General features: G+C 39.8%; 1 protein-coding gene across 3 annotated transcripts in view; it reads right to left on the reverse strand.

Moving 5' to 3' along the window:
• Nucleotides 1-13,554, reverse strand: part of LOC130248239 (myoD family inhibitor domain-containing protein-like) — a 66,330-nt gene that overhangs the window by 23,708 nt on the left and 29,068 nt on the right. For all 3 annotated transcript variants that reach the window (XR_008839618.1, XR_008839619.1, XM_056481843.1), the window contains exons 2-3: nt 11,591-11,826; nt 10,845-11,120 (exon numbers count right to left, since the gene is read on the reverse strand). Coding sequence is in view for 1 of the 3 variants with exons in the window: in XM_056481843.1 (XP_056337818.1) it covers nt 10,845-11,120; nt 11,591-11,645 (331 nt within the window). In the remaining 2 variants the exon portion in view is untranslated. The remainder of the gene's footprint in view (nt 1-10,844; nt 11,121-11,590; nt 11,827-13,554) is intronic.

Here is a 13,554-nt window from a genome sequence, read left to right on the forward strand (position 1 = left end):
AAGAGGTGTCTGGATTCAAGAGGAGCTTGTAGTCGGCTCTCCATCAGCTGTGGGCAGGCCATGGCCAAGCAGGGGAGAAATCTGCCCCAAAGGCAGCAAAGACCCCAAGGGTTATCACCCACTGCAGTGCCAGCACCAAACTGGGGCTGCTGAATTGATCCTCCAAATGCAGCACCACGCAAAAAGCACCTGACTTGTTTCCATATCTGGCTTGGATCTGGAAATAATTTGCTTGTTTTACACGCAACAAACTCTGATAAACATCCTGCAGAAGCTCAGCTAGATCCCATTTCCCTGTTCAATGAACTTATCAATGGCCTTTGACCAGCTCCTTATCTTTCTGCTCCAAAGGGCTGATGTGCTTCACAGGAATTTCTGGGCAGGAACAAGCCAGCCTCTGGAGAGCATGATCCCATCCAGATAATTCCCAGGGCTCAGGGTTACTTGTGGCAGAAAACCCTTTCAGCCTATGGCATGGGGCACTGCCCAACATTCCTCATCTGGGCTGATCCTTGAAAACACTGGAATGTCTCCCCATGTACATACAGGCTGGATTTAGGCATTTTCATTAAGCGTGAGATTCCCATTCCCCATGCAGCGAGTACTGGCTGGATATGCTCCTATCAGTAATGCTCAAACCTCTTGGTAAAAGCTGGAGACAGACATTTCAACTTTAATGCTTAGGCCTTCTGCTATGACCTCTGACATGGGCTTTGGCTTGTTCTGTGCACCTCAAGTGCACCATAAGGATCTGAAGGTAAAGCTGAAAGAAAACCATGTTTCAGAAATAGGAAAGCCATTTCTGTCCCTTTTTGCTTTGTGCACTCAAGATTGTATAGTTTAATGAATTTCTGAGTTGTGACAGTGCATTGGAAGATCTACAATATCCCTGGCATAAACAAAATACCAATTTATGGGACAAACTGATGGAACAGAAAAGCCAGTTTTTAGTTCAGGCACTGAGTTGGGCACAGTCTGAAGAGTTCTCCATCTCAATCCAGACTGCAGACAGAACTTCTTCTAATGTGCTGAGCCCTGTACTTTTCTGTTTTGGCAGTTTGTATGGTTTGTTGTTACTTCAAATGGCTTTTGTTAAATATTGAGAATAATGAGATACCATTTTCCTCCCAATGGACCATGACACATAGTGGTTAAATATTATAAAAGGAATGTGTACATACTGCCAGCAAGCCAGATCAAGTCAGTGACAGAAGTAGGGTGAGGGCAAAATACATATACAAAAAATCTATTAACAGTTTTGCTGATTAAATTATTGTGCTCATTAATGAGAAGCTAGCCAAGAAGAACCAATGGTTGGTTGCCATTGTTATTTTCTAGAGTACTTTTGTTAAACATTCACATGAAAAGAAAGTGATCATGACTTCAGCAACTGCTCTTTCATGAGCCCACACACTCACTTCAAGAAAACAAGTTGATTTTTCTTAGAGGTAGTCCAAAAGAGCCAATGAGTGCAATGAGGATCTGTATGCATTGGTCTCTGTGCACCTCTTGTTGTCCTGAAATTGACAGTATCCACAGGAAGCACAGGGCTGTGCCACACATGCCAAAAAGTTTAATCACCTGGCACAAGTCTGGAAGGTGGCTTAACACTTCATTAGGGTACTCAGAGAGCTAGGCATCAGAGTTTTGGTGTGCAAACCAGCTCCTGTCATTATCATACAGTCTGGGTACATCCTGATGTAGTGCTTAATAGTGTTTACTTGATAAAAGTTTCAAAGCCTGCCCTTTACATAGATGGATATCACCACTCTTTCAGGAGTAAGGCAAAGAGACAAGAGATGGGCTTTGGTTGAAATGTTTCAGAAACATTCATCTCTGAGTACAGCCCTGTGCAGGACAGGTCAGGCTGTCCTTCTTCCCTCATCACTTTAGTCAAACATCACTAGTTGACCCTGTTATTAAGGTTGCAATGACAGATCTTCCGGATTTTTGTTTTCTTTGTGACTTTTGATAGGAAGAAAAATAATGAAAATACCAGATAATTATTCAGCAAAGTGTCTGCTACATCATAGAGACCCATGTCAGGGTTTGTGAACTGAAAAGAAAATAAGTGAATGTAGATCCACTTAGGCTGTTTCCTCAGAATTCCTGGTCACCATGCCAGACCATTACCATTTCACAGGACATAGGAATGATAGTTGTCCTATAAGTTTAGCCATCTGTACATAATAAAAGCTTATATTTTAAGCATTGCAGGACTGATCCAATGGAAACCACAAACCTATTTGGTTTTTCTCATAAGAAGAGCCACACAGCAAGCAGGAACTGAGGATACCTCAATAAAAAACAAAGGAGTCTGACTTATCTCTTCTGACCAAGTATAACTTGTTTCTAGATGAGACAGAGTTTCCTCATAAGATCACTGGGAACTTGTGCTAAGTCTAGTAACAATAAAGTTTTTACAAAAGAGCAGGAAGGACAGGTACACAACCAGCTTTCCAGTAAAATAATTTGTTGTTTTTTGTTGGGATTTTTTTGTTTTGATTTAGGTGTTTTGTTTTGTTTTGTTTTTGTGATAAAGGACATCAAATCTCAAGGCTAGTTTCACCAATGAATTTTTCTTACTTCTTCAGTGCAGTGATTGCATCCTTTAACACCATGAGTCACTTAGTCTTGACCCATCTGCAGTGTGTTTTAGTGTTAATGTATTTTTAGGTAAATACATCTGGAATTCTGATTAGTATAATATTAGAAGCACTTGAGAATGCTGCCTTTGTTTAACTTGTAGTGGTCGTGTCCCAGTTTGAATAATTAAGTCTACTAGATTTTGAAAAGTCCACAGAAATCCTGTTACCTTCATACAGATAATCAGAGTGTTCTTTACATCCCCATGCATGGTAACAGTATTTTTGGTGTAAAGAGGTTCCAGGACAGCAGGTAAGTACAAACCATAATTAAATCTTTGTTCTGAACTCTGGTCACCAGGACATTATTAGCACAACAGTTACACATGGTATCCCTCCCAGTGTGGCCCAATCAATTCTATGAGAAACTGTGTTGAGAATAACAGTGGTTTAGCCGTAGATAACCAATTTATTTTGGCGGTTGTGCTAATTATGAAAGCTATAACTTATTTGGCATTCCAGGCTGAGCAGGCAAAGAGGTTACATGGTGTTTTATCCAAATCAGAACTAAGAGATTTCCACTTAACATTGTTTACTTCAAGTATTTCAACGTGAAAATGAATCAGCCTTCATTTCAAATAGATCACGATGAGTTTGGTTGCTCATTTCCTGCATGCTGTGGAGATCTGAATCTGTCACAGCATAAATACAGGTGTTTAGCATCCTTGTCTCATGTTTATAAGATAATTATATCTTTAGGCTGTAACATAGTCAACTGTATCTTAATTGGTCTTTTTGCTGCTATTAATTAATTGATTGATTAATTAAGTTTTATAAAGAAATAATTTTAATTGAATTGGCATAATAGAAACTGGGTGTTATTTAAAAAATGGCAAAGTGCCCATTTTAGTCTATTAATTCTGCCAAGTGAGTTGGTAATAAGATTGAACTGGATTTGAAAGATTAGAGAGAGTTGGCTTAGAAGGATATGAAAGTTTGTTCCATACAGTTTTTCAGCTGCTTAAAGGGAGACAGTATTCGAATTTTTGTCTGTACTCTTGTGATGAATTATTTCTATAATCTTCTTCTGGGGGGGAAAAATGGTGCCAAAATTAAAAAAAAAAAAAAATTAACTGAAGGTTTTTATTTTTCCATCAGCTTTGCATGCTGAAATCAACTCACACACAGTCCCAAAGATTATTAACACAGAAGCTTATGTGCCAGGGCCTGAGAGATAACTGATCAGGTGGCCCACATGCTGCCACAGTGTACTTGGACAGCTCAATTTTAAATGTTTTTTATTTTGTGTTGCAGACACAAGAGGAAGATGGCAAAATTAAATCAAAGGAGTCAGTGCAAGCTGGCTTGTGGCTTCTTTCACTGATTTTGCAGAAATTGTTTCTCCCTGTCTCAAGTACAAGAGAAACTGCACAAATTGCTGAAAATAGAAGAGACTGGCCACAGAAAGAAATAGCTAGAAAAAGCAGACAAACACAACCCTGATTAAATCAGCAGCCTTCCTAGCCCATCAGGTTTGTCTGTTTTTGATGGATGATCAAGCCCTGTTTGCAACTTCTAATGCCTATTTCAAATTCATCATTCATAAATCAAAAAGTCTCCAAATTCAAATGTGTCTGCAATTTTGTTAAGACAGATGAAGAAAAATCACTTTTTGTGTTTGTTTTCAGCAACACTGTTACAAGACATTGCATGAACCCAATAAAAACATCTTACTGTTATTCCATAATTGCAAATTTGTATGCATACAGTTTTTCCCTGAACTTATGGCACCCTTATTTCTATAATAAGCCCAAAGCAATGCATGACAGCAAAGAACAAGAGCTGTCTGCCCAGGAGATCCAGAAATATGACATGGTACTGTCCTTCTTAGTCAAAGGCTTAGGGACAGGTCAGGAACTGTTTAAATCTATTTAGTTATGGAATTTACTGTTCAGATATGGAACAGTATCTGCAGATGTTCCATCCCTGGAGGTGTTCAAGACAATGCTGTGTGGAGCTCTGAGAAACCTGGTGTGGTGGAAGGTGTCCTTGGTGTTGGAACTAGATGATTTTTAGGGTCCCTTCCAGCCCAAACCATTTCATGGTTCTATGATATTTCCTGAGGTGAATATTTGTTTGTCTCTTCTAACAAAATGAGATAGTTTCAACCAGCCTGCAAATTCATGCTTGTTTCTGGACCTTCTGGGAGGGTGTGTATGGCAGGAGACCTCCAACAGGGGTTGGATGTTATTCCATGGAAGTTTTGTGTTCTCCACTGTGTGAAAAGAACCTGATGATTCCCCTTAACAGTCAAAATCCTGTCAGGATGACAAGCATTCACTGTGTCTTGAAACCAAGAAAAAGTTACTGTAGTTGCTTCATAATACCATTTTCTTGGGGATTGGGCTCTCTGGAAGAAACATCTCCTTCTAATGAGGCTGACAATTCAGTATATCTGAATGTTGAGGGTACAAACATCACAAGTTCTGAGAGCTGCTGGATAATTGGTTTTTGCCCCCTTTCAGGTGCTGCATAATTCTCCTTTCTTATTCCCCTGCCAGAAAGACGGGCCAGGTGTGTGCAGAAGAAGAAATATGAGCTGTGGCAGCCAACAACCTGACATGTGGAGGTGTGGAAGGGAGCCCACACAGCAGCTGTGTTTTCCCTCAAGCAGCTTTGTGGAGTCCTGGCCCCTTCTGCCAATCCCATGTCCTGGCATGACCCAGGCCAGGGCTTCCAGGCATCACCCAGCCTTGTTTCCATCAAGGAAAGCAAGGCAAAGTTAGCACACCAGCTCCCATTTCCCTGTCCAGCTGGCTGGACACAAAGCCAACCAGACTGGAGGAAACAAGTGTCTGTGTACCTGATGGGGGCTGAAATGGGGGGCATGAATCAGGAGTTCTTTTCTCCCAGCTGTGGCAAAGGCACCATAGACTCCCAGAGAGAAAAAACATGGGCAACAGTGCAGTAACATTTTAAAGCTCCTTTGCCACACCTGCCAGAGCCATCAATATTGTTTTATAACAGGTTTTGTTTTTTCTAGAAAACATATTCAGCAGCCAAGAGTTGTGGGTATGTTATAGTTCTGCTCTTGATCCCAGGTGTCACCTCTGCATAGCCTCCCTTGAGGCTTCCTTAGATGATGCCTGTCTAAACTTCTGGATGGGACACATCACCCAGCTACTTTGGGGCAAAAGACAACAAGGGATAAGAACAGGGCAAAATGTCTCTGTTTTCTTCGGGCTTCTAGTGCAGAAAAGGTGAAAGGTGGAGACATTTCACCACCTTGCTCTGACGCGCACGGAATTAAAAAGAAAGGCCACAAAAAGGTGACTTAAAAATACACCTTAATGGTCCACATTTAGGTCATAGAGATATTCTGCAATCATAACAAATCTTAAAATAGGTTGATATATCTGCTGTTCAAGTTGAAGCACAGTTGTAGAAAAAGGTACAAAATATTTTATTCATAAGTCTGGCAAGACTGGGAACTCAATCGGATTGACTGTGCTGACCTACTTTTCATGAATACCTGATCTCACACAGCTGTGCTGCTTGTCTCAAAACCAGCAGTACCACAGATGAACCTGCCATTCTCTCCACTTCAGAGTAGTGAGTTAAATATGATTTTTAGCCCCAGTGTTTTCTTCTTTGTGTTTTTTTTTAATTCATTCAGTAATAGAATGATTTTTCTTTATTTTTACTGCCTGGTTTTGGTCAGACTTGCTGGCTTAGTATTTGCAGAATGTAAAAAAACTCTCAGCATGAAGCATTAAAATAGTGTTGCTGTCTTTCTTGGAGCCTGGAATCGTACCTAGTGTAGCATCACTACAAAAATAATATGCAAAACACATATTCTTGTTCACTGTGTTTTAAAACCATGTTCTGTCACTGATACACTCTGTGGTGGAATTCAATATCTTGAAGTGGAAATTTCCTATCAATTAAGTCTTCTTACTATTAATTTATGGATACTCAAATTACTGCCACTTTTTAGAAACCTCTTACAAAATGGACTTTGATATTCCACAGATCTTTGTATAAAAAAAAAAAAAAAACCTGAATTTGGCACTCCTCACCATTTTCCTTTCCCTTCTTCGAAGTAATAGCATTTTTCTGTCTTTTTTTTCCTCACTGAAACACAGTGCTCTCCTTTTTTTTTTTTTTTTTAATACAGAGCAGCATGCTACGTGTTACATGGGCTAATGAATTGGCATTTATAAAACAGAATGTACACCGTATCTAAGACAACTGCTGTGAAAATGCCTGAGTTGCTGCACTCTCTAAATAGAGCACAATTATGGCATACGGTTGGAGTGCTTTTACCTGTACTGCCACTGCTGGAAATTTAACTGTGTATGTGACCTGAATATTTAGAGCTCAATGGAAAATTCCATAAATGTACTGTAGCTTCAGAGCACCTAACAGCTGTTGCAAATATTATACCCATTATACACCATTGCTAAACTATACATATGAAGCCCCTCTCCCATTCTGGGTATATTCTACCACTTCTGCAGTATTTTAATAGGCCCTTTGAAAAATGCAGTGACTAGGTGCTAAGTAGCTTGCATAATTCAGTGGAAGTCTTTCTTGTCTGTATATTCATACTCCTTCCTGGCGTCTCACTGTTAATTTTCAAACTCAAAAATGCAGGAAGAAACTATATCATAGGTAGACCACATTTATTGTGTGCTTTTGTTTGCTTAGTTTGATATATATGCTAAAAGCCACTACTTAGGTGAGCAAACACAAAAAGGGAGGGAGCAGCTATTCACAGTATTAGAATGTTTCTTATTATAGTAGGATGGAGCAGAGATGTAGTATACCCACAGATGCTGCCTTTTGCTCTTGGTTACTACAGGACTACACTGGCACAGCAGAGAATTGTTGCAATAGGAGCTGCAGGAACAACAAAGGAGAGTTTATGAGAGCAAAGGAGAGATTTTGTAAAGCATTATGTTTAAAACAACACAGCAGTTTAACTAAGATTACACAGGCTGCAGACTGGCTTCCTAACTAGTGATTCTTCCTGCCTCCTACTTATAGTTCAGCTCCTCCTGCTTTTATGCTGTTGCAGCATGTTGAAAGACTCTTTGCTGCAGAGAGGAGAGGATTGCTAGGTGTGGTGCATCCAACAGCCAACCTGCAGCTGTGGCACTGCACAGAGTGCACAGAGACACAGGGCAGGTGAGCAAGTGTTGGTTGACATCCACTAGGAGTTCCTGACTGCCAGATTCATCTCAGTAACACAGAGGTGTTAAACTTAGTGTAGAAGTAATGGCAGTTTCTCTACCTAAAGGTAAGGTCAGTGTGGCAAAGTAGTATCTACATGGGGAGGAGCCAGGAAGGTTGTAAATTCCAAGCACTTGCCTATCACTGAGCAAGACAAACACTGTCCACGTCAGTCCTGACAGTATTTGTATAACTTGGTTTCAGTCTTCCATAGGTGACACCATCTCAAGGCCATCTGTTCCAGGACTTCTCTGTCCTTGCCCTTCTGAAGCAGGGTTTTTGTGTCAAATGCCTAACGTATCTTTATTGTAGCAGTACTTACCCATTACTGCTTGCCCTAAAGGAGCAGAAGCAGAACAGATTGTTCCCTTCCTCACTGCAGTACTCCCCCTGCACATTGCTCCTCTCAGTAACCCCTCATTATTATTAATAAGGATCATCTCCTCAGTCTGTGGAAAGGCAAGGCCATTGCATGTGTGGCTCTGTTAGTAAAAATGGGAGACCAGAGGAAGAGAGAAGAATTAACCAGCTGTCTAAATCAGGGTAATGGCAATCTGCCTGACATACTAGGGTATGTCAACGTAGAGCTTAAAATAATCCATGCTCCACTGAAGATCTTGCAACATTCCTAGAAGGAAGCAGTCCTTGAGTACTCCTGATCGCTGGGAACATGGTTGTAGGAGACCCTTCTTGTAGGAAACCCAGCCTTATGGATGGATTAGTTCAGTTGGTTAGAGCACAGTGGTAATAATGCCAAGGTCATGGCCATGGTCCATTCACTAAAGAATTGGACTTGATGGTCCTTGAGGGTGTCTTCCAACTCAGAATATTCTGTGACTCTGTGATTTATGCAGATGAGACTAGTTACAAGCACTGCAAGTCAACAATTTCAGGAATATCTTTTTTAATCAAATCCTGTTAAACTCATGAGATTTAAAGTCCAACTAACGTTTAAAAGAAGTGATAAAAATTATTTTATTAGTTGGTTCACAGCTTAGTACTGTGGCCACCTCACACTTCAATACAATTGCATCAAATAATTGCACTACTGAAGCCTTCATTGTGTTCCCTGTCTCTGGCTTCTTTTCAATGCAGAGCCATCAAAGCAGATTAATGTCATTGATTATCTCTGTTCTTGAAATACTTTGCATCCTCTCCAGGTCTTTACCAAATACTCTAATGGACCATAAATATTAAGTCCCATTTTGAGGATTCAGTCATGGCAAAGTTAGCAGTTAGAGAGCACCATTCTCCACAGCCATGTCACAATAATGTAGTCATATCCAAGATCCTTGGGAGAACCAAATCCAGCAAAAGGTGAATTTGATCTCAAAAAAATTAACTTGCAGAAAGTATAAAGTTTTGAGTGCTAAATGAGAAAAATATTTGCAGGCATGACAGGGGATCTTTAATTAAAAGGTTTATGAAAAGAAATCAGAGTTTTTTGGTTCAGCAAAGACTCTCTAGTACATGAGACAGAAAATATCCCTGACCACTTAGGTGTGATTTGTAATGCCCTTGTGTTGTCAGTAGCTTTCTCAGTTCCGTGGGGTAAATAACACAATATCATTAAATGTAAAGCAACTCATGCAACTTGCTGAAGCTGCACATAATTAAAATGCAATACAAATGTCTTAATGAAATAACTATTTCCTACAGTCCTTCTCCCTTCAGGAGAGAACAGTGTGTTTGTGTAACAGAAGCAACTACCTCCCGTACACAGGGAGTGCTGCTGGTGGAGAGCAAGGCAAGGATCTGCTTCCTCCCCTTGCTTGCACACTCACACCACCCTTGAGATGACCCAGGCACGGAGCCTGGGTGCACTGTGGCCTTCCATGCCCCGGGAAACCCTCATCAGCAAAGCTGGTGACTGCGCTCCCCACATCACACTGGGTGCAGACCGCCCGAGGGCAGACGGAAACGTGGTCTCAGGGCTGTGGAGAGCCTGCATTGTGCCAGCCCCAGCCTTGGGTTAATGGAAACAACAGTGACTTCTGAGAGACTCTTTGCATTCACTGGGATTTTAATTTAAAGGCCCAGATCTCTTTCAGTTCAAAACTATTAGCATCACCTCCCACCTATTTCTTTCTAATTGTAATTTCTGATGTAAAGCACATCTCATAGGACTTCAGTGACTTCTCTAAATTTCCCTATTACTATTTTTACATAATAATAACAATTTTTGACTGTATTTGAGACTTCTTATTTAATTCATAGGCAAAACAAGCATGTTACTGTCTTTTAATCACAGTAAGTTAATAGATTCACTCTCTTGAGAAACTAAATACAAATCCTGGTCTTACAGCATATTGGATTGGCTTTCCTGGGATTAAAATGTTGGCTTTATCTTGAATTTGTGACCTGGGTTTTTTTCAGTGTTGTAACCTGTTGCTATCCTTTTTCCTGAAGAAATGTTACTCACTTGATCCAGTCACCAGAAGTTTTTGAAGAATCACAGAATCAAGGAATGTTTTGGGTTGCAAGGGACCTGTGAATATCATCTAGTCCAAACCCCTGCCATGGCAGAGACACCTTCCTTCCACTAGACTACATTTCTGAAAGCCCCAGCCAGCCTTGTCTTGGACACTTCCAGAGTAAAATGATAATTTCAAACACACAGATATACTAAGAAATCTGCTAATTTCCAATACCTAAGACTTCCTTAGAATACGAAGCCTCCATTGCCACTGCTCACCACTGCAAATACTGAGACAAGTTCAGTGCTAGCTAGACTAGGTCCTTATAAAAGAGATGCTTTTGGAAGACCCTTTTTCTGTACAGGCCTTGTTTTCCACCAAGTCTTGACAAAAAAACATGTGAATTACCATTCAAGAGTTCTGTGCAAAAAAAACCAATATAAACCATACTGAAAATACATCTCTCTTCAAAATGCATTATTGAAAAATACACATTTGACCATATGATGTCACATTCTTCAATTATTTTCAGTTGATTGTATAATTTTTACTGAGGTTTGGTTCGTCTTTATTTAGTTTGGGTTTTTTAAAAAGAATATCAGCTTACCTTTTGGTGAAGTACCTTGCTTTTGAGAAAACACAGAGCTTATTTTACTCTTCTTGCTGCTATTGCTGTTGACAGACAAGGTGGACTGAATTTTTCTGTACATTTTTTCTGAAACAGGAGATGAAAGCTTTCTGTTGTCTGCAGGCATATGCTTGACCCCATTGTGAATTCCACTTCCATTACTCAGACCCACATGGCCATTTTGGATTCTGCCACTTTCTTCCTCACTCATTTCCAGTGCTGAAGTATTTGGCTGAAGCAAACGTTGAGGTTGTGCTTAAAGTACAAGAAAGAAAGGGTTAATTTAAATTATAAATTGGTGACTGAACACTTTAGGCTAGACTGGGAATGCAACTTTCTTTGCTTTTAGTAATCTAAAAACTAAGTTAACATTCCTGCATCAAGACAATAAAGCAAATAGTATCTCTAGATTAAAAATAATTATTAGGTATTCCAAAAGCACCTCATGTCTGCATGAGGCCTAGATTTCCCATTTGGCAGTGCAAGGAAAGGCTTGCATGGCTCTGTAAACTACACAGAGAGAATAATACAAACAATTTGAAGAAAGGGAAAAAACCAAGACTGGGAACAAATACAGCAAAACTGAGATAAAGTTATATTGAGGCAATCAACTGAATAATGTGTGAAATACATCCAAATGAAAAAAAAAGGATAGAAGTAAACATGCAGAGCATAGTGATGGGCTAGGATACAGGCTGGCCAAGCTGCCAGCCTTCAGAAAATACCTTGAGTGCCGTGGAAGGGGTCACACAGCAGGGTATTGCAGAAGGAGACAAACATCCAGGGAACTCACAAGTCTGAGCTCAAATTCATGGATTACTGAGGAGCACAAAACAAAGGAAATTCCAGTCTTTGTGGGAGAGGTACCCAAAAGGGACTTCCATTCAAACATCACAGTGCTGCGGCAAGCCAGAGTCCCACCTCCATATACTCCAAACCAGAACCACAGTTTTAGAAATGGCTGTAAAGAAAAAGAAAGAAAATGAAAGAATGAAAGAACGAGAAAGAAAGAAAAAGAAAGAGTGAAAGTATGAAAGAGGGAACAAGAGAGAGAAAGAAAGAAGGAGAAAGAACGAGAAAGAAAAAAAAGAAAGAAAACAAAAGAACGAGAAAGGAAAAGAAAGAAAAAGAAAGAATGAAAGAAAGAGAAAAAAGAAAAAGAGTGAAAGAACGAGAAAGAAAAAGAAAGTAAAAGAAAGACTGAAAGAATGAAGGAACAAGAAAGAAAGAAAAAGAAAGAGTGAAAGAATGAGGGAACAAGAAAGAAAAGAAAAGGAAAACTGAAAGAATGAAAGAAAGAAAGGAAAAGAGAGAATGAAAGAACGAAGAAATGAGAAAGAAGGAAAAAAGAAAGAGAGAATGAAAGAACGAGGGAACAAGAAAGAAAGGAAAAGAAAGAGAGAATGAAAGAATGACAAAGTGAGAAAGGTAAAGAAATACAGAAGGAACAACGGAATGAGAAAGAAAGGAAAAGAAAGAGTGAAGGAATGAGGGAACGAGAAAGAAAAGAAAAGAGGGAAAAGATAAGGGAATGAGAAAGAAAGGAAAAGGAGGAGTGAAAGAACGAGAGAAGGAGAAAGAAAAGAAAAGGAGGAGAAAAAGAACGAGGGTACGAGGAAGAAAGTGAAAAGAAAGAAAGAAAGAAAGAAAGAAAGAAAGAAAGAAAGAAAGAAAGAAAGAAAGAAAGAAAGAAAGAAAGAAAGAAAGAAAGAAAGAAAGAAAGAAAGAAAGAAAGAAAGAAAGAAAGAAAGAAAGAAAGAAAGAAAGAAAGAAAGAAAGAAAAAGAAGGAATGAGGGAACAAGAAAAAAAAGAAATAGAAAAGGAATAGGAATGAGGGAACGAGAAAAAAGGAAGAGAAAGAGAGGAGGAATAAGAGAATGAGAAAGAAAGGAAAAGGAGGAGTGCAGGAAGAAATGAGGAAACAAGAATGAAGGGAAAAGGAGGAGTGCAGCAAAGAACGAGAGAAGGAGAAAGAAGGGAAAAGGAGGAGTGCAGGAAAGAATGAGGGAACGAGAAAGAAATGAAAAGAGAGAATGAAAGAACAGAGGAATGAGAAAAAAGGGAAAAGAAAGAGAGAATGAAAGAACGAGGGAATGAGACAGAACAAAAAAGAGGAGTGCAGGAATGAATGAGGGAACGAGACAGAAAAAAAGGAGGAGTGCAGGAATGAATGAGGAAATGAGAAAGACCAAAAAGGAGGAGTGTAGGAATAAATGAGGGAACGAGACAGAAAAAAAGGAGGAGTGCAGGAATGAACGAGGGAATGAGAAAGACCGAAAATGAGGAGTGCAGGAAGGAACGAGGGAACGAAAAGAAGGGAAAAGGAGGAGTGCAGAAAAGAATGAGGGAATGAGAAAGAAGGAAAAGAATGAGTGCAGGAAAGAACGAGGGAACGAGAAAGATGGAAAAGGATGAGTGCAGGAAAGAACAAGGGAACGAGAAAGATGGAAAAGGAGGAGTGCAGTAAAGAACAAGGAGATGAGAAAGAAGGAAAAGGAGGAGTGCAGGAAAGAACGAGGGAATGAGAAGGAAAAGGATAAGTATAGGAAAGAGCGTGGCTCAGTTCTGGTTTTAATGGAAACACTAAAATTGTCAAGGGGATAAAAACAACCCTGGTCAAGGCCGGAATCTGCAGTGACCCGGCTCAGTCTCTGATAATACATGGTTTTAACCCATTCTATGGAATGA

Source organism: Oenanthe melanoleuca, chromosome 1A (genome assembly GCF_029582105.1).
Source record: "Oenanthe melanoleuca isolate GR-GAL-2019-014 chromosome 1A, OMel1.0, whole genome shotgun sequence".
Lineage (NCBI taxonomy): Eukaryota > Metazoa > Chordata > Aves > Passeriformes > Muscicapidae > Oenanthe > Oenanthe melanoleuca.